The 20,316-nt window shown below is 61.7% G+C and overlaps 1 protein-coding gene across 1 annotated transcript in view; it reads right to left on the bottom strand.

Annotated features, from left to right (window-relative positions):
• FBN3 (fibrillin 3) overlaps positions 1–19,904 on the bottom strand; it is a 55,336-nt gene extending 35,432 nt beyond the window's left edge. Inside the window, exons 1-27 of the mRNA XM_032394859.1 lie at positions 19,824–19,904; positions 17,729–17,942; positions 17,507–17,589; positions 16,890–16,988; positions 16,614–16,709; positions 16,275–16,370; positions 14,500–14,697; positions 14,269–14,394; positions 14,001–14,126; positions 11,121–11,273; positions 10,833–11,015; positions 10,363–10,506; positions 10,156–10,275; positions 9,928–10,053; positions 8,718–8,840; positions 8,298–8,573; positions 7,939–7,992; positions 6,387–6,512; positions 6,175–6,300; positions 4,732–4,851; positions 4,468–4,605; positions 4,272–4,322; positions 3,880–4,005; positions 2,077–2,301; positions 1,773–1,898; positions 1,301–1,429; positions 105–230 (exon numbers count right to left, since the gene is read on the bottom strand). Of these exons, the coding sequence (XP_032250750.1) occupies positions 105–230; positions 1,301–1,429; positions 1,773–1,898; positions 2,077–2,301; positions 3,880–4,005; positions 4,272–4,322; positions 4,468–4,605; positions 4,732–4,851; positions 6,175–6,300; positions 6,387–6,512; positions 7,939–7,992; positions 8,298–8,573; positions 8,718–8,840; positions 9,928–10,053; positions 10,156–10,275; positions 10,363–10,506; positions 10,833–11,015; positions 11,121–11,273; positions 14,001–14,126; positions 14,269–14,394; positions 14,500–14,697; positions 16,275–16,370; positions 16,614–16,709; positions 16,890–16,988; positions 17,507–17,589; positions 17,729–17,925 (3,493 nt within the window). The 5' untranslated portion in view covers positions 17,926–17,942; positions 19,824–19,904. The remainder of the gene's footprint in view (positions 1–104; positions 231–1,300; positions 1,430–1,772; positions 1,899–2,076; positions 2,302–3,879; positions 4,006–4,271; positions 4,323–4,467; positions 4,606–4,731; positions 4,852–6,174; positions 6,301–6,386; positions 6,513–7,938; positions 7,993–8,297; positions 8,574–8,717; positions 8,841–9,927; positions 10,054–10,155; positions 10,276–10,362; positions 10,507–10,832; positions 11,016–11,120; positions 11,274–14,000; positions 14,127–14,268; positions 14,395–14,499; positions 14,698–16,274; positions 16,371–16,613; positions 16,710–16,889; positions 16,989–17,506; positions 17,590–17,728; positions 17,943–19,823) is intronic.
• Positions 19,905–20,316: the final 412 nt, after the last annotated feature.

Raw genomic sequence — 20,316 nt, 5'->3', positions numbered from 1 at the left:
CACACGCACCGATGTACACTGACACGCGCGCACACTCACATGCAGGTACCTCGTCAGACGTGCAGAGACACGCATTCGCACTACTACACTCACGGCACGCTCACCCTCACAGGCGGTGCCCTGGGCCGTCCGCGCATGTCCGGGGGGGCACCGACACGTGTAACTCCCCTCCGTGTTGGTGCAGGTACCTCCCCGGCACAGCAGCGGGTCCCGCACACACTCGTCCACGTCTGGGCATGTGGAAGAGAGAGCAGCTGTGAAGACGCGGGCGGGGCCGGTGTGCTGTGGCTCGTGGAAGCTTCTCCCTGCAGTCCCCGGCCCCGTCACCCTGGCGCTGCCCAGGACAGCCTGGAGGCTTGGGGCTCAGTTGACCCAGCAGAGATTGAGCTGAGGAGCAGGGACAAGTCAGCCCAAGAAGGAAGCTGGGATTCTCAGGAGGGTCAGGGCCACGAGGCTGACAGTCCTGGAGTTACGGAAGGAGCCCCTGAGAAGCCACACTGTAGGACACAGGGGGAAGGCAAGGTCCAGTCTCCAGGCATCGGTGCGGGGAGCAGGCTGTCGCACCACCCTCCTCAAGCTCCAGTCTCGTGTACCTCCTTCCACCCCTCTGGCCCACCCCAGGGCCTTTGCACCTGCTGTTCTCCCTTCAGGCTGATATTCCAGCCCCTCTTCACCACATTTAGCCCCACTCTCTCAGCCACAACGCCAAGAACAGGACATCCCTGGCGACCACAGCCCACCCCACCATGTGGCCCTCGCAGGCGCTTCTCACAGTGGCCGTTTTGCATGTCTCTGGGAATTCATTTTATTAACAGGTGTCTCCCCATCAGGTCATGAGCTCTGAGAGACTGACTGTCTGCTACTGACCTCTTGATGGTTCATAAAATGTTCACTGAATGAATAAAAAAGGGAAGTAAGGAAGGAAGGAAGGGAGGGAGGGAGGGAGGGAGGGAGGGAGGGAGGAAGGAAGGAAGGAAGGAAGGAGGGAGGGAAGAGAGCTCCTCTCTCTAGGGCCCTTCTCCTCTTCTCACACGACACCTGCCCTGGGAGAACTCACCCAGATCTCGGTCCCTAGGCCTCAATTCTGCGTGACAGACCCGCTGGTCGGCTGCCTTTGGGGAGGCCACCGCGCGGCACCCAGGTTCGCTGGGTCTCGGCTGGGTCTCAGCTTCTCCCCACACCTGCCCTTCCCACCTCGTCCATCACACAACGTCCCCACCACCCCTCCCCTCAGCCCCAACACCCGCCAGGCATTGCCCTGCCCAGGGCCACCCTGCACAACGGTCCCGCGGCCACCTACCCACGCAGTTCTTCATCAGCATGAAGCCACTTTCGTAGCCACGGAAACACTCGCACTCAAAGCTGCCCGGGGTGTTGACACAGGTGCCCTGGCCACAGAGGTCAGGGGAGATGTGGCACTCGTCAATGTCTGCGGAGAGAGGGGCAGGGGACCAGCCTCCACATCTGTAGACAGCGGGGGCTGCGTGGGAGCCTGAGCTGCCGGAATGAGCCCTGGGGGGGGGGGGGGGCGGCATACACCAGCCAACAGCAGGGAATTTCCTCCCTGGAGGTCCCCTCTGTCAGCCCCTCCTTTTACTGGGGTCCCTAAGGGGTCCCTAAGGGCCAGAGAGGGCAGCAACCTGCCCTAGGTCACACCGCCAGCTAGCAGGCAGGACAAGAGGTGCCCAAAGAAGAGGGGTCTTGACTCCACCTGTGCTTTGAAGCCCCCATTCCCACAGGCGTCCCCCCCGGAGGCCGAGGTGGGCCCGTACCTGTGCAGTTCCTTCCCTGAGCATCCAGGGCGAAGCCCCCCGCACAGGAGCAGTGGAAGCTGCCCACGGTGTTCCTGCAGGTGCCGTGCACGCAGAGGCCGGGGAACGCCTTGCACTCATTCACATCTGCGGTCAGGAGCATAACGTGTGGCCGGACACCTCCAGTGTCCCTGGGTTTGCTCCCGAGACGTCACGGCTCTCCCTGCGGACACTCTGCGCTCTCCCCAGCGCACTTCCCACCTCCGGGCCTGCGCCTGTGCTGTGCCCTCTCCCCGCCCTGCGGGCTCCCAGTGCCCCCACACACCTCTATAGAAGGGCTGGCCTGACAGCAAGTCCCAGCTGGCGAAGCCCGGCCCCCGGGGACACAGGCTGGCAAACGCTGGGGACGCGGGCTCTGGGCACGCCTCGCACGCAGCCCCCCAGGCGGCCCCCACGGAGCAGCAACAGATGTCCATCTGGTACTTGCCGGGCAGGGCGACCCCACACTCGTCCTCGTCCCAACGCAGGAAACACGGCTCCAGGCGCATGTCTACACAGAGGGACAGTCACCTGGTTTCCCCCCCACCCCTGCCACGCCGCGCCTGCCGCCACAGGGGCAATTCAGTCTTCCTCAGCAGCATCTGTCTGACACGCCCTCCCCAGTAGGAAGAGTGCAGGGGGAGTGACTTCTTCTTGCTGACCCTCGGTGTCATCCAGCGGTGACATTTTAATGTCAATAACTTGTCCTGCTAAGGGGCTTGCTATGTGCTGGGCGCCGTCCTAAGCTCCTCAACCCATTTAATCTTCAAAATAACACCAAGATGAACCTCTTATGGTCACGTCCATTTTACAGGCAAGAAAACCGAGGCACAGAAGGGTTAGGTGGCTTGCCCGAGGCCACACAGTTAGCAAAAGGCAGAGCCGCGTTCACACCAGGCCATCTGGCTCCAGAGCGTGTGCTGAATCTGTAAGACTCCCTCAGAACAACCTGACAGCAGATAAGCCTCCCTCGAGACCAGACACAAGGGTCTAAGACAGGGGCCACTGACTCCAGGCCGGGGGTGGCCGCCTGTCTTTATAAATAAAGTTTTATGGACACACAGCCATATCGCCTTACTTCCGTATTGTCTGTGGCTGTTTTTGTGTTACACGATAGAGCTCAGTGGCTGCAACAGAGATTTGTGTGGCCCAAAAGCCAAAAATATTAACCCTGGCCCTTTGCAGAAAAAGTTTGCTGACTGCTGGTCTAGGACAATTTCTCTCTCTTTACAAAAGGAACACACATTTAGGCGGGTCGATTTGAAGATGAGACCCTGTTCTAGAACCTCGAGAACCTCTGGGAGCCCTGTGACACACACAGCGATCCTCCCCTGCACCCAGTGCCCTGGTTCGGGCTAATGGTCCCATCTGAGAGGACGGGGCTGCAGTCGGAGGCTCCCCGTTCACCTGGCCCTGAATTCGGCACATGGGGCCTGAGATGCAATGGCTTTTTTCTCTTTACTCGGTTACTTCCTTTCCTTGGTTACATTTTGGGGCTAGGGGTGGGAGACCCACTGCACGCCTAAAACTTGGTTCAGAAGGTAAGCAACGTTGAAAAGGAACCTACAAGAAGGCCCCTAGCCAACTGCAGGAGGAAACTGGACGGCAGACAGAGCCCCGTCTGCTGCCTGAGATATGCTTTTGGCCAAGAAATGTCTGCTTCAAGATGTTGACCAAGAAACCCTCACCGAGGAGGAAAACATCTCCGATCTCTGAGCCTGAGGAGGAGCCATTCAGAGGGAGCGTTTGAGCCCCGGATGCTGAGGGAGATTCCAGGCATGCTAAGGGTGCCTGGTGAGCAGATCCACCCTGAGTCAATACTCTTCGGTAACGAGAAAGAATAAATAAAAGTTGCAGATGCTATTTCACAAGATCTTACCGTGTGCACTGAGCCTCGTTAAAGGGCAGGGAAGTGAAAGGGTGAACCCCCGAAATAAACAAGGCCCTCTTTTGAGACATGTCAGCAAGAGATGAGCAGGGAGCAGAGGGTCCTGGAGGTCTCCCCAAATCCCTTCTGTCCCCAGGAGGGGTCTCCAGGCGCTGGGGTGGGGGCAGGGGACGGAGGGCAGGGGGCCCCGCACGGACTCACCCACGCACAGCCGGCCCGTGGTGTCCAGGGTCAAGCCATCGGGGCACACGCAGCGGAAGGAGCCAGCAGTGTTGAAGCAGTGCCCATTGGGACAGACCCCGGGGAAGACCTCGCACTCGTTCACATCTGGGCAGGGACAGAAAAGGAGGAGGGGCAAGGGCTGGAGCTGCTTCCCTGGGGGCTCAGGACTCCCAGGGTGTCCTTGGGGAGGTGGGAAGGAACAGACCCAGCCTCGGGGCCTGCGGAATCTCGGGGGAAGACCTGAGAACCGAGGAGGGAGAATCTCTGTCTCGGTCTCAAAAGACTTCAGGAGCCCAGGCATCCCGAACGACGTGCAGCTGTCCGTGTGCAACTCGGGGGGAGGCATGAACTACAGAGGGGCAGGGAGTTACCTTCACAGGTGAGCCCCGTCATGCGGGCAAAGCCACGGGCACAGGCAGGGTCTGCGGTTGGGAGAACCAGAGTGGGGACAGGAGTCACTCTCTCCATCCAGAGCCCTGTTCTCTCAATAGGCACCCAGGCAACCACGGTGGCCATGCCTGGGTGGTCCCCAAGAGCTCACGCGGGGGGGGGCTCCCAGGGCATTACCGGGCTCACAGCGTTCGCAGGGGCTCCCCCAAGCAGCGCCCAGGGTAGCACAGCACTCGGACCGCAGGGGGGCTCCGCGCAGGTTCGCTTCACAGCGGCCCTCCTGCACCTTGAGCCAGCAGGTGCCCTTGGTGCTATCTGCGGGGGAGGGGGTGACCCAGTTCACCCGCCAGCCGAGCCACAGAGACCCAGCCTTCCCCAGGGTGGGACGCAGGGCTGGGCAGCAGGGTCCCTGCTACTCCATGGGACTTGGGGCCCTCTCACCGAGGCACATGGTGCCGGAGGGCCCCAGCCGGCTGCCAGGGGCGCATTCGCAGGCATAGGAACCGGCCAGGTTCCGGCACACGCCATTGACACAGGGGTTGGACAGGCACTCGTTGATGTCTGCAAGGACAGCCCCCCACTGGGTCCTGAGCTGTGGGAGGGGGAGCCCCAGCTGACCAGGGCCCCCCTCCTCCCCAGGGGCTGCCAGGGTCCAGTGGCATAGGATGCACACCAGGCGCATGCATGTCCATGCGTGTCCTTGACCAGACAAGGCACACGCATGCAGGCAGGCTGCCCAGGAATGGAACGTGCAGATACCAACGCACGTGTGCTTGCACTGAGTTGCACTGGACGCCCATGCAAGCGTGCTGACTTGCAGGATGCTGTGAGCACACACACATGACCGATGTGGAGGGACAGACACAGTGTGGAAAAGAGACCCTCAAGGGGGTCTTGGCACACGAGAGGATGAGAGTGAGAGGCAGGAGGAAAGCCCAGAGAGGACAAGGGCTGGATGTGACCGGGGAACAGGTAGATGCAGCGGCTGAATGGAACGGGGTCTGGGGAGGGACATGTGGGGGACAGAAGTTACTCAGGAGTAGGGCGAGGTGGGTGTGGTGACTGGTGCGGTGGAGAGCTTTGGCTGTCAGGGGAGGGAGAGGAGTCAAAAGGCCCCCGGGGGGAGGTAGAGTCATGCAGAGGGAGCAAGGGGGCATGAGTGCTGGGGAACAAGTACCTTGCTGCAAAGTGTGTGCATGCCTGAACACGTGTGTGTGCGTGCACAAGGGCACGGGTGTGTGAACACACATCTGAGTGAGTGTGAGCCTAAGTGTGAAAGCGTGAGAATGTGGGCACACACATTTCTTTGAGAGTGTGCGTGACTGTGTGGGCATGTCTACGAGCGTGAATGTGGGTATAGCTGTGTTTTGAGTCAGTACCAATACGTGTAACTGAGTGTCTGGTTGTATGCGCACACGTGTGATTGTGTGAATGTCTGAATGCATGCAGAAGTGTGCGACTGTGTGTGGCTGCGAGTACAAGTGGGTAAAGCGTAGGAATAAGTGGGTGTGTGAATGGGGGTATATGTGCGTTTGAGTGCACACACCCATGCGTGTGTATGGCTGTGTGAGACCAAGTGTGAATATGCCTGTGAGTGTGATTGTGTGGATGTGAGTGTGAATGAGTAGACACGCATCTTGCAGCATGTGTCTGTGTGTACACACCACACGCAGCCTTGTGCAAGTGTCTGAGTATACACACGCCTGTGGGCACACAGCACATGCAGTGCGTAAGGGGTGTGAGCGCCCGGGGGCGTGTCTGAGAGCGCGTGTGCGCACACGGGGTGCAGCGGGAGCGCTGGAACGCGTGTGCGCCCGCGTGGGTACGCAGCGCACGGGTGTGTGTGTGCGCGTGCGCCGCGGGCAGCGCGCCGGGGGCCGGTACCTTCGCAGGTGCCCGTGTCCTGCCGGAGGCCGAAGCCCTGCGCGCAGGAGCAGCTGTAGCTGCCGGGGCTGTTCCGGCACCAGCCGTTGCCGCACAGGAGGCTGTCGCGAGCGCACTCGTCCACGTCTACAAGGCGGGGGTGGGAGAGCGCGGTGAGGGCCGTGCAGCGGCGGCGACCCCGCACCTGCCCGCGTCCCGCGGGGCGCGCTCACCCACGCACTCCTTGCCCGCCGCGCCCGCCTCGTAGCCCGGGCTGCAGACGCAGCGGTAGCTGCCCCGCAGGTTCTCACACGCGCCGTGGGCGCACACGTCGGGGTCCAGGGCGCACTCGTTGATGTCTGCGGCAGGAAGAGGGCGGAGCAGCTGCCGGGCTCACGAGAGTCTCCAGAAACCAGCCTCCCCCCCAAACTGGGACCAGAGCCGGGCCCCATTTTTCCCTCTAAACCCGCAGTTTCCCGGCGCTGTGGACCTTTGGGGCCATTCTTTGCTGTGGGCTCCGTCCTGTGCGCTGTAGGACGCTGACCAGCCTCCCTGGCCTCTACCCATCCAATGCCAATGGTACCCTTCCCAGTATTTCTCCAGACATTGCCAAATGTACGGGGGGGGGGGGGGGGGGGGGCGGCAGGCGGCGGGATTGTCCTCAGTTTGGAACCCATGGAATGAAAATTTGTACAGCAGCAACATAATAAAAATAAAAGCAATCCTACCTGCTAACATTACAGAGTGCTTACTATTTTGTGCATATGAACTCATCTGACCTGCATAACACCCCTGAAACAGGTCCTATTACTATCCCCACTTCGCAGACAAGGAAACCGAAGCAGAGAGGGTGAGTAACTTGCCCCAGGTTATTCAATCGGTCAATAGAAGGGCCAGGATTGGAACCCAGGCATCTGGCTCCAGGACCTGTGCCTTTAACTGGATGAGGGCATGGTGGTCCGGACATCTGTCCTCCCCTGATGGCCCAGCAGTCAGTGGGAAATCAACGGTAACCTAAGTCCTTTTGTGTGTGTGTTTAGCCAACAGACGAGGAGACACACACCTGGGGAATTTCCTTCCCTTGCAAGTTTCAACTCTACAGATCAGGCACTTTGGGCTGAGACCTGCTGGCCACAGGAGATCAGCCAGGGATCCCAGGGTAGGGACTGTCCGGTTGTGGGAGGGACTGGAAGAATTGCAGAGGTTGCAGAATGAGTGGGGCCGAAAACACAGCTCAGGAGGGAAATGAGGCGTGGGAAAAAGCACGGCTTCACACATCCATCATCTCCAGCTCTATGGGTTGAATTGTGTCCTCCCCACATTCATATGTTAAAGTCCTAACCCCCAGGACCTCAGCACCTGGCCTCATGTGGAGATTGGGTCTCTACAGAGGTAATCCCGTGAAAACGAGGTCATGAGGGTAGACTCCCAATCCATTCCAATATGATGGTTGTCTACTTATGAAAGGGGGAAATCTGGACATACGTATAGGGAGAGCCCCATGTAAAGATGGAGGCAGAAATTGGGGGGATACTTCTACAAACCAAGGAACACCGAAGATTGTCATTGACCACAGGAAACTGCAAGAGAAGCAAGGAGGGGCTCCTCCTGGCTTCAGAAGGAACCAACCCTGCCTACACCTTGATCTCAGACTTTGAGCCTCCAGAGCTTCGGGAGAATACATTTCTGTTGTTGAAGCCCCCAGCCTGTGGTACTTGGCTACAGCAGCCCCAGCGAACTGACACAGTGCCCCCCAGCCCTCTCCTGACCCCCGCTGCCACGCACCTCTACCGTCGGTGGTGATGCCCAGACCGCTACTGCACAGAACCTGGAACTCGGCTGGCGGGGGGGGGGGGGGGGGGGGGGGGGGCGGGGAAAAGAGGGGGGAGTGGTCATTGCTGAGCCTCAGCCACTCCCAAGGACGTGGCCCCTTGGTGTTGTGCAAGAGTCTGGGACCAAGATGCCTCCCCCCATGGAGAGAGCAATTTTCTGCGGTCTCTTCCTGGGGAGAGTCACCAGCGGCGAGATGCCCCCCACAAACCCATGGGGGCCAAGACCTCTGTCCCTTCCCACCCCCAGGGTGATGAACTGGAAGGTGTACAGGGACGAAAAAGGCAGGCAGGGTCAGGCAGCAGGACGCTCACCAGAGTTCTTGGCGGGACACGGCTGGCAGGGCTCCCCAAATCCGTGGTCTGGGCTAGCGCAGCAGCACTCGGATTTGGTGACCGCACCAGGGAAGGGGCGGGCGCAGGAGCCCTGCTCCAGGGCTCCATAGCAGGTGGTGCGCACGTGGGTGTCCACGCACACGCGGCCGTCCACGCCCACGGGCAGCCCCCCCAGGCAGTGGCAACGAAAGGAGCCCTCGGTGTTGGTGCAGTGGCCGTTCATGCAGATGCCCGGAGTCTGGCACTCATCGATGTCTATGGGGGTGGGGGGGCCACAGGGGGCTCTGCAACAGGTCCCAGTGCCCGCCCACCCCCACCTGCTCCTCCCCCAGCCTCTCCCCTCCCTGCCCATCACCATCACTTCCATCCCAGCCCGTCCTATCCAGCCCTTGGCCTCACCCACGCAGTAGCGGCCACTGGGTGCCAGCAGGAAGCCGGATTTGCAGAGACACGTGAAGCTGCCGTCCTCGTTGATGCACACTCCATTGGCGCACATGGTGGTGGTGGCACACTCGTTGTGATCTAGACACACCCGAGAGGTGGGATCCCATCCCGGCCCCTCGCTGGCCCAGCCCTGCCTACAGACCAGCCCCTCCCGCTCACTTATATGCAGCGCAGCAGAGCAAGGGCTGAGCGCCCAGGACCCCACCCAGGGGCCGGGGGCCCGACCGGGCAGCGCATGGCTTGTCTGTGATTCTGTCTGCCTGGATATCAGTCTGTCTGCTGGAACGTGAGCTCCCCTGGGGCACGACAGGGCTGCCTGCTCAGTCTGCATCTTCCTCCTGGCACAGGTAAGTGCTCCATAAATATTTGTTCAAAGTTAAATGAACGAGGTGGTGATTGCACAGCACTGGGCGGATACTAAACGCCGCTGAAATGTTCGCTTCTAAATGATTAAATTTATCTGGTGTGAGTCTCACCTCAATTTAAAACAAACAAAAGGGGAAAGAAAACAGCTGACAAGAACATAGTCTAATTGAAAGGAAGTGGTAGGTGCAGAAACAAGTATGAAAGTATCAGTTTTGCACAAAAAGGACTGCACCAGAAAAGGAAAAAGAAATGAATAAATGAAAGATGCACACGAGAATCTGTACATGAATGTCCACGGCAGTATTCTCCATAGTTGCGAAAAGTGGAAACAGCCCAGATGTCCATCGCTGAGGAGTGAAGAAACAAGATGTGGCCCTCCACCCACACATGGGCACGTCACTTGGCCACCAACAGGGGCAAGGCGCCAACACACACTGCCCCGTGGAAGACCCGGAACCCCACCGGGAGCCAGAGGCCGGCACCCCCCCAAGGTCCCAATCCCACACTCTCAGCTAGACTCGCTGCCACGCAACAGGTCCGAGGACGTGCTTCGGTCCAGGGTCAGACAGCCCTTGCTGGGATTCATGGAATGAACTCCGGAGGGAGGGAATGAAGGAGTAAGTCGGGGCAACAAAGCGCAAGAAGGATCTCGGGCAGGTTGGGTGGGTTCAGAAGGGGGAGCAGCGGCTCTATCTTCGGGAGAGGGTGGGTGACGCGGCAGAGGAGACGGGCAAGGTGGCCCTCGCGGGAGCCCCCGGAGCCCCCAGGCCCCCCACCCGCCCGCCCATCCCCAACTCACCCACACAGTTCTTGCCGCCAGGGCCCAGCTCGAAGCCCGCGTTGCAGACACACCGGAAGCTGCCCTCCGTGTTGACGCAGCGGCCGTGGTGGCAGAGGCTGCCGCCGACAAGGCACTCGTCCACGTCTGCGGCGGGGGGGGGGGGCGGCGGCCGGTCAGACTGGGATGCGGGCCGCAGACGCGGGCCAGGCAGCCCCGGCGGCCCCGCTCTCCGATGGACAGCCATACCCACGCACGCCTGCTTGGCCCGTGTCGCCTGGAAGCCCTCGCGGCAGCGGCAGCGGTAGGAGCCCGGCGTGTTGACGCAGTCTCCGTGGTGGCAGGGGCTGCTGGCGCATTCGTCCACGTCTGCGGGCAGAGGGCCCTGAGCCCCCGCCCTGCAGGTAGGCCCCGCCCACCCGGCAGGTAGGCCCCGCCCACCCAGCCCCGACTCACCGATGCACTCCCCTCGAACGTCCTGCGTGTAGCCCGCGTTACACTCGCAGCGGTAGCTAGAAGGGGTGGGCAGGCAGCGGCCGTTGAGACACAGATTGGTGAAGTGTCGGCAGATGTCGATGGTCTGGTTCAAGGTGGCTGTGCCTGAGGGCGGGGTCAATAGGTGCACCTGAGTGGAGGCCTTTCCTCTGGGCTGGGACTCCCACTCTGAGGCTGGAACCCTGCGCACATCGGCCTGGTGTGGTGCCCTAACTGCAGACCCGCACACTGGCTGAGACCCCTACCCAAGGCCCAAACCCTGACTTTGAGACCCAGATCCCAAATCTAGCCCCACCCCCAGACCACTGTCAGTACTTTCCTCTCTACTGCCCAGGCCAAGACCCCCACTCCCCAAAGCCCTGAGCCTCCCTCTGAGGCCTGGACCCCCTCCCCCAAGTCTTGGGTCCCTCCTCCCAAGTCCCAGGCCTCACCAATGTGGGCATTGCCAAGGCCCAGGCTGGGAACACCACGCCCACTGGAGCCATGGGGGCTGTGCGGCGCCGGCCCAAGGCCAGGACCCACACCGTTGGACCCAAAGCGAGGAAGACCAGGGAGGGGGCCAGGATAGGAGGGCAGCAGCGGGAGCCCCTGCACACACAGTCGCTGGAACTCATCTGCAAAGAAGCAGGGTTTGAGGCCAGGCCCTCTGTCATGCCCCAGGGCCCCTCCTCTGCAGGGAGCTCTGGGGGCAGGGGGGGGGACAACCTCAGGCCACTCACCAGAGCCCCGCAGAGGACACGGCTCAGGGGCTGGGCCAGGTGCCCAGCACCTGCCCCTGTCACAGCAGCAGCGCCTCTGAGTATAATGGCCGGCGAGGTCTCCAGCACAGCGGCCCACGATCAGTACAGAGAAGCAGGTGCCGGCCCGGTGGTCTGCGATGGGGAGGGGTTGGATCAGTTACCAGACCTGGGTTCAAATCCCAGCTCCACCAACACTGCCGGCAGGACAGGACTCCTTGCCGCCCTGTGCCTCGGTTTCCCCATCCCTGGAATGGGCGTGCTCAGAGCATTCACCTCCCCTCGGAAGAATGTTGCCAAGATAAAAAAAGTGAAGCACACCATATCGGGCACATGGCCGATTCTCACTGAATGAGAATCTTATTACGAAGATTGCCAAATTATCCCAGGGAGATGGATTTGGGCTCATTCCAAGCAAAAGCCTTCCAACACCTACAGCAGACATTGGTAGTAAGCTCCCTGTCACTCTGGGCATTCAACCACACTGAGGAACCCCTTGGTTTGGGGGGCTGCCCTGGTGGGAGGTCAGGCTGGACACTCAAGCGAGGACACCAGGATCTGTGTCTATGTGCCCCCACCTGCCAGCCCTGGGCATTTGGGGAAACCTACGATGCTATGAATTTGAGGAGGGGCCCAAGGAGCAGACTGCTGGATTGACGACTAAAGCCCCAGGGGAACTGAGACAGAGGCTCCCCAGCCAGGAGAACCACGGACACCCTTCCCCATCCCACTCTGCTCTGGAGTCTAACAGCTTTATGCAGTGATCAGATCTCTCAGGCTCAAAGAGTATATTTTTAGCTTAAAAACGCACAAATCTTGGCCTGTGGCCCACAGTGAAACCTCTTCCACCAGCTGGGAGGGCCCCTGACAGCAGCCCCTGCCCTGCCCTGCCCCAGGCTGAGAAAACACGAAAATATTTCTCTTTTTTTGAAAGAGAGAGAGAGACCACCAGCACGCGCACAAGCAGGGGGAGGGGCAGAGAGAGAGAATCCTGAGTATGCTAACACACTCAGCAGGGGTTTGGTCTCATGACCCTGAGACTACCACCCTGAGACCACCACCCAAGTCGAAATCAAGAGTAGGACGCTCAACCGAGCCACCCAGATGCCCCAACACACAAACGTTTCTACCTCCCCTGCCCCAACCCATGGGGACCCCCAGGCGCACGTGTGGGAGTTGGGGCTCTGTACTCCTAGCACCATCCCAGGCCCTTGACAGGGGCAAGGTCTGCCCAGATGAGGGCAGGTCAACAGATTCATTCAAGGTCACACAGCTACTAAAGAGGGAGAGGGAACAGGAACGCAGATACCCGAACCCCAGGGGATCTGACCAAGTAGCTGCCTCTCAAGTAGGGAAGACAGAGACATAATGTAAGAACTTTAACAAAAATGATGCTGCCTTTGCTTAGAAAGCACCGGCTGTGATCAGGCCCTGCTCCGTGCCCCAGCTGCACCGTTCTCTTGTCTTTGTGAACGGGTGTTGAGTATCCACTACATCCAGCCCCCCGCATATCATTCCAAAATTGTATTTAATCCTCTCCACGACTCCAAGAGGTAGGTGTTGCCATGATCCCCATCTTACAGATGAGGAAGTTGGGGCACAGAGAGGTTAAGACACTTGGCCAAGGTCACAGAGTTTGTGAGCAGCTCAGGGAGCAGTTGGAACCCAGGATTGCATCCCAAGCCCATGTTCAGGGGCAATCTGACCTTGGTTCAAATCTAGGCTCCATTGTTTCGTAGCCGGGAGGGGACCCTTATTCCAGGGGACTTGCCCAGAGGTATCTTCCATGCTGACCATGACGGCCCCCAGGGGTGGAGGAATAGAAGGTCTAGCATTGGCCACAGCACACTGGCAGAAGTCCAAACACAATATTCCCAGCCCTGCCTGGTAGAGGCCCAGCCAGAGGGGCCCTGGTGATGCTGGGGAACTGCCAAGCCCCTTCCCTCCTCCCCAAACCAGGACTCTGCCCATCCCCCACCACAAGTGTCCATATTCCTGGCTTGCCCCATTAGCCACTGGCGATGGCTTAAGTCTACTGACGAGGTTCATCAAAACAGCAGGACAGGGAGTGAGAGCCCAGTGTCCCCTGCCCGTGGGGTGGGGTGTGGGGGATTACAGGAGGGTGGGCACCCAGGGGGAGGCATGGCCCAGAGGACCTCATCCTGGTTGGGGGGTCTGGGTAGGGCATGGGTATAGGCATGTATCTGTTCTGAACTTATTGAGTTGCCTCAAGCAAACCTCCCCTCTCTGGGCCTCAGTTTCCCTAGCTCAAAACAGAGGATGTTGGGGGGGGAGATGGGGTCCCCTAGAAAATGTCTGGAAAGGGCTCCTGGGTGGCTCAGTCAGTTAAGCATCAGACTCTTGGTTTCGGCTCAGGTCATGATCTCAGGGTTGTGAGATGGAGCCCCCCCCCTCAGGCTCACGCTCAGGGGGGAGTCTGCTTCTCTCCATCTCCCTCTGCCCCACCTCCGGCTAGCATGCGCTCTCTCTCAAATAAATAAATAAATAAATCTTAAAAAAAAAAAAGTGTCTGGGAGTAGAACGAGGAATATAGACAGGGAGTCAGAAAAACCAATGGGCAGAAGAAGGACACAGGGATGGAGGCTGGAAGGTCAGGGGGGCAGAGAGGCAGGGGGCCAGAGGGGCTTGCAGACTGGGGTCCAGAGAGCACAAAGGCTGATGGGTAGGGAGCCAGAATGCCAGAGGGGATGGAGACCATGCTCCAGAGACCCGACGACAGAAAGACACAGAGACCCGAGGGCTAGACGAGCCCACAGGCCAGAGGGTTGCAAAGATGGATGAGCAAGGAGCCTGTCTCCTAACCGCGTTCTGTCCCTCCAGCCCCCTCAGGCCCCAGCTCACCCAGGCAGCGGGAGCCATCCAGGCTGCTGGCAAACCCACGGGGACAGGTGCACACAAAGCTCCCGACGGTGTTGGCGCACTCGCCCCCAGAGCAGAGGCCCGGCACACTGAGACACTCATCCACATCTGTGTAGACGGATGCCCGGTCAGAAGTGGGTCCGCCACCAGCCCTACCCCTCCTCTTCCTCCTCCTTGCCGGGGGAGCCTGAGCTGCCCAGAGCACAGAGCACACAGGAGGTCCCTCCTCGCCGGCCTCCCCACCGCCCACCTTCACACTTGGCACTGTTCTCACTGAGCCGGTGTCCCGTCCGGCAGCGGCACTCGAAGGAGCCCACGGTGTTGATGCATCTGCCCCCCTGGCACAGGCCTGGGACCGCCTGGCACTCATCCACATCTGCAAGGGGATGCCAGGCCTATCAGAGGGAAGAACCAAGACCACAAGGGCTCCCACTCAGCCCTGGCTCCCAGCGCCTTCGTCCCTGCTCGCTGACTCCCTTACCTTGGCAGGCCCCGGTGCGGATATTGGGGATGAAGCCTCGGCGGCAGGGGTGCGGTTGTGCGGGGCAGAGCTCGCACGGGAGGCCCCAGGCACGGCCCATGGTCGCACAGCAGAGAGCCTTAGTGCACACGAGGCCCGTGAGCTGGTGCTGGCAGCCCTCAGCGCCCACTTGGCCAAAGCAGGGGCCCGTCCGGTAGTCTGGGAGACAGATGGGTTTGGGCAGCTGGCCTCAAGCTGCCTCCGCACCCCAGAGCCTTCTGCTTCTCCATCCCCGCAGCCCGCAGCCCCCTTCCCAGCCTCCCTAATACCAACACAGCTGCCTTCACACTGTTGCCCATCCCTATGGGACAAACTCCCATTCAGCCTTCAAAACCCCTTCCTCCCCAAAGCACTCTCCAACCAACCTCCAAAAAAGGGCCAGGACCTCCAAGCTCACAAAGCGCAGGGCACATCGGGAGAATCCGGCCACTCCCCCCAGGCCCACCCTCCCTTCAGGTCTGGGCAGAGACCACAGATACCCAGCAGGAGCGCCTGTCTCATCCGTGAGCGTGTGTCTGGCCCTGACAAATCTCCCACACTCAAGGAGGGACCCAGCATCGGCCCGAAGGCTCTGGACACACAACACTACACCCCTGAACCCTGACCCCAGCCAAAGCGGGTCTCATTAGTGCCCCCATCTCTGTACACAGGCTCAGATGTGGCTTCCTGGCTCCATCCTCCAGATGGTTCCAATCAAGGGGCTGGCAATGGACCAAGGGAAGCCCCTCCCAGAAGGAGAAGCCAAAGCCAGCCCCCTAGACCCGTGTGGAGTTGCCACACAGAAATCCACAGTGGTCCTGACTCCCCTAAGCCAAAACAATTCCAGAATCTCACCTAATTCACCCAGAACTCTGGAATCCCCCTCGCTCCCGCCTCTCTGGGGGCCCTCACCAGCCACCACCCACTCAGGCCTCCCCCTCTCACCCTCCCCACTGACCCTCCCTCCCCCTCAGCCACCCCGAGCTGTTCCCCTGAGCTGTTCCCCTTCGGGACAGCCCAAATTCCTAAGAGCCACCCCCCTCGTGCTGAGGTAACCCTTCCAGTCCCAGCTTCTGACTCATTGCTACACCCTCTCCGCCCCGGCTTCAGCCACAGATGGGCCTCCTCCCCCAGCAGCACCTCCCAACGCCGGGGTCATCCCAGACCCTGCCCACCTCCGCCGGCCTGGACTCCCGGGCCGCCCGGGGCAGTCCGACGGCTCTCACAGTCGAAACCCCACCAGCCTCACCGCCTGGGCATGCCCCACGCCGCCCGCTCTGGTTGGCTTTCTCCTTCCCAGCTTCCCATGGGCTCCGTGCGTTCTCTGCACCCTGAGTCCGCCCTCCCTCATCCGCTCAGCTTTGGGCCCACACGTGGGACAGCCCGGGGCCTGGGTGCCCAGCTGCTTCCAACTCCTCCGCATCAACTTTCCATAAAACACCGTTGCTTCGTCATCTAAGGTTTGGCCAAAGGCTCCCAACAGGTGACCACACACACCTCAGCCATGGGAGTATTCTGACTGTGAGGGGTTGCAATAAAAGGGGGCTTGCTCCTCTCATGAACTCTGACCTAGCACTTCCTCCAGGAAGCCCTCCCTGACGCCCTTCCCCGGAGCAACAGTTTCTCTGCCCTTCACAGCATCAGAGACAGCAGCAAGGAGGCCAGCTGGAGCTTCCCAGGGCCCGGCTACATCTCAGGGGCTGCCAGGAGGCCCCCCTCCACCCACCCAGGCCCCTACCCCATGCCCAGCTCGGTACCTCTCTCACACTGAGGCCCCATGAAGCCGTACACACAGGCGCAGCGGTTGGGTCCAATGCAGCGGCCCCCGTTGTGGCAACCACGGTCGCAGACAGCTGCGGAGGGCCAGGGGAGGCTGGCCTGAGCTCCCCCAGCAGCAGAGGGAGCTGGGGCCCAGAAAAGCCCATTTTCACCCAGGAATCCCCACCATCGGGCCCAGACCCAATGATAAGACTGTGACGGTGAGTACGTCCCTCCAAACCCTGGTCCCAGAAGAGTGACCCGTGGGCGCTGGGCAGGTGGCAGCAGAGACCCACCCTCCGGGATCTCGGGCCCCGGTGTCCACGGGGGATACTCACGTTGCCCACACACAGTGCCCGTGTAGCCCCTCTGGCACAGGCAGGACTCCCCTCGGCAGCTGCCCCCATTCATGCAGCTCACGCTGCACCCAGACCCTAAGGACGGGGAGGAGGGACACACGGTAAAATGACGACAAGCGCCATGAGGCGCGCGAACAGCGGCAGGACTAGGCTTGTGTGGCCCCGCTCGGGTCCCTTCAGTCCTGCGCCAAAACCAGCCTGCGCCCCCAGTGGCATCCGGACGCCTCTAACCTTCTCCCCCGGCCCCCGGCTCACCTCGGCTCCCCCCGCAGCTGGGGGCCAGCTGCCCATCAGCACAGGCACACAGGTTGGGTCGGGAGCAGAAGCCCTCGCCGCAGGCGTGCCTACAAACAGCTGGCAGGGGCAGAGCGGGTGACAGTCAGGGCCAGGGCCTGAGTCCTGCGCCCTCCCCACCCCATCAGTGCCCAGGCAAGGCTCTGGGTTTCTGCTGGAGCCATCGGGAGACGGGCTCTTTGGGCCAGAAGTGCTGAGCAGCAAGGACAGAAGCTGGAGATGCTGGGTCGGTGACTGTGGTGTTGGGCCGGAGGGCTCTCCTGGGAGGGGAGCCAGATTCGAGAACCCCGAGGTGGCAGGTACAGACTGGCAGAGAGATACAGACAGAGATGGGGAGAGACAGAGACTGAGAGAGAGAGAGACAGGCAGGCAAAGAGACGGGGAAGTAGTAAGGCAATGGACATGAACATGGCAGGTGGCCTGGGAGCCTGAGGACAGGCAAGGGCCAATCCTGTGGTTCAGCCTGATGCCCCTGGCCAAGTCCACTTGGAAGCAGGGCTGGGCTTGCCAGCAGGTCAGAGAGCTGCCCCGGCGTCCCCTGCCTGAGCCCCCCACTTCCAGGTGGCAGCGGCACTCACGAACGACACACTGGTTCCCGCCTGGCAATGTCCTCCAGCCGGGGCAGCAGTAGGTGTGGAAACGGGAGCCGCACACATTGGGCCTTCGGGAGAGCATGGCACAGCTGGTGAGCCCCTGTCCTGCGAGACGTTCCCTGGGCCTCGCTCCCCCCACCCAGCAGGACAGCCCAGCCCAGCCCTGCCCACACCCCAGGGCCTCTCCACATGCCTGGTACCACGCACCCCTGCAAGATGCCGGGGCTGCCACGCCTGTGCACACGTCCGGGACCTGCAGACTCCAAGGCCCTGTCCCAACGGCCCTGGACTCCCACCACGCACAACAGGGCCGTCCAGGCCAGCAGGAGTCGAGCCAGGGGGCCCCAGGCCATGGTGAAAGCACCAGCCCCTCTCCTTGCCAAGCACAGACCCTTCAGAACCATGATGTGTCCCTCAGAGGCTGCAGAGAGGAAGCAGAGTCAACCCCAGCAGAAGCCCTTGGCCACGGACTGCCCAGAACCAGGAGCACCGGGATGGTTGCGGGGCTGGGGGAAACGGGGTGGGGGGGAAGGGCCTAGGCAGAAGGGAGGGAGGGGAAGAGGGTGGGGGTGCCCCCCCACCAGGAGGCGGCTGGTTCTCTCCTGGACCTGAAGGATGGGAGGGAGGAGATGGAGACAGGGCTACTCCTGGTGTAGGAGATGACCAGGTGAAGGGGAGGAGGAAGGAAGCTGAGTATTTGGAGGACAGAAGATAGAATAAATGGCCTGAGACAGCCCAGGGAGGTGGTGGTGGGGGGCTACTGGAGCCCAGGGAGGCATCCAGCCCTGACCCAGAAGCAGGCGAACAATCAGAGCAGGCTTCTTGGAGGAGGTGTGATGTCTCAGAGATGGAGTTAGCCAAGAGAAGGGTGCTGGGGCAGAGTGCACAGTGAACGCAGAGGGAGAGGACAGGCAGGGCCGGTGTCGCAGGAGTGCACTGTGTAGTGGAGCTTCTACTTGTAGATCTAGGGGATGGAGAGCCCTTAAAGGGCTTGAAGTAGGAGGAACAACAGTAGAACGGGTGTTTGGAGTGTGGAAAGGCTCACAGGAGCCTGGGAGGAAGCATGCAGGTCAGGAGGCTGGCTGAGAGGGGAGAGGACAGAATTCCAGGGATAATGAGGAGGTGGAGTCACCAGGAGTTGGAGGCTGGTTCCAAAGGAGGCAGGAGGCATTGAGGAGACTCCCAGAATTCTGGCTGGGAGGGCAGAGGGGGATGGGATGGGTGGGGAGATAGGTGGCAGGTGCACATTCTAGGTGGGGCACTCCCTCCACCCAGCAGGGAAGGGATAGCTTTTGTGCCCATTTCTCGGATAAGCAAACTAAGGCCATCATGCAGTTAGTGAGGGGCTGGCGGTGGGTGAGTGCTGAAGCCTAGGTAGAAGGGAGGGAGGGGAAGAGGGTGGGGGTGCCCCCCCACCAGGAGGCAGCTGGTTCTCTCCAGGACCTGAAGGATGGGAGGGAGGAGATGGAGACAGGGCCACGCCTGGTGTAGGAGATGACCAGGTGAAGGGGAGGAGGAAGGAAGCTGAATATTTGGAGGACAGAGGTAGAATAAATGGCCTTGGAGGAGCGGGGGGCTCTCAGGTCCTACTTTCCAGACCAGGGAGAAGAATTGGGCCTAGGTAGGGAACGGGCAGGGAATATGCTGTGTGCCACTGGGCAGGTGGCTGCCCCTCTCTGGGCCTTGGGGTGACAGAAGAGCCTGACCAGGTGGTCCCAAGGTCCTTGGGGAAGGAAGAGACCCTTGTCAACTTTGGCGGAGAAGAGTCGGCCTGGCTGGGGAGGGACTCCCCCTTCTTGCTTCCAAGCCACTCCACGCCAGTCTGCGTCCCGAGGACGCCTTCTCAAGGCAGCCTCCCTCCCCGCCTCCCCCAGCCTCCGGGGGCCCTGGCCTGGCCCGACCCGCCCCCCCCCCCCCCCGCCCCGCCTCCGCGCCCCGCGCCCGGGAGGTGCTCGAATGAATGAGCGGGGAAGGCGCGCGCGGCGGCGCGGGCGGGAAGCGAGCGGTCTCGGGCTCCGCGGACGAGGAGGGGGCCCGCGGGCCGCGCTCTCCACCCGGGCAGGGCCGACGAGCGGGGTCCCCCCGGGCCGCGACCACGCTCGGCTCCGCCCTCACCTGCGGGTCGGGTCCTACCGCCGCCCGCGCCCGCGCGGATGCCGGCGCCCCAGTCCCGCGGCGAGAGGGGAGCGGGTGGGCCCGGGGCTGCGGCCGCGAACAAAGGAATCCCCTCCCCCTCCCCCTCCCCCTCCCCCGCCCCGCCGTCCCCGCTCGCGCCCCGCCGCGGGCCCCGCGCTTCCCCGACCTGCGAGCCGGCGCGCGTGGACGCAGGCACGGCGAGCGGACGCGGGGCTCCGCGCTGGAGGGTTGGCTCGCACCGCGCCGGGCGCCCGGGGCCGCAACGCCAACCGAGAGGCCGACCCCGCCGCGATCGCAGCCCGGAGCCGCCGCTCGGGGGGGGGAGGGGGGAAGTTGGGGGCGGGAGGAGTTGGGGGAGGGCGCGTTTACACCTCGAAGCTCCCGGGGCGGGGGCTGGGGGCTCCGATCCGGACTGGGGGAGGGGCTGGAGCTGGGGGAGGGCCCGGGCTGCGGATGAGACTCGGAGGGGTTGGAGAAACGGGAGGGGGGACACAGAGCTCAGGCCCGGGCTAAGACCCCGGACGGGGGTGGGGGGGGCCCTCAGGGCGCTTGGAGGAGGGAGGGGGACTGCGGGGACCGCGTTTTCGGATAGGAATGGGGCTCCGATTTGGGGCTGCCGGGAAGAAAGCCAGGCCCGGGAGGTCCCGGGACTCACCTAG

Source organism: Phoca vitulina, unplaced genomic scaffold (genome assembly GCF_004348235.1).
Source record: "Phoca vitulina isolate PV1807 unplaced genomic scaffold, GSC_HSeal_1.0 scaffold81, whole genome shotgun sequence".
In the NCBI taxonomy this organism is placed as follows: domain Eukaryota; kingdom Metazoa; phylum Chordata; class Mammalia; order Carnivora; family Phocidae; genus Phoca; species Phoca vitulina.
The sequence above is the reverse complement of the archived record's forward strand: the minus strand, read 5'-3'. Positions and strand labels throughout refer to the sequence as shown.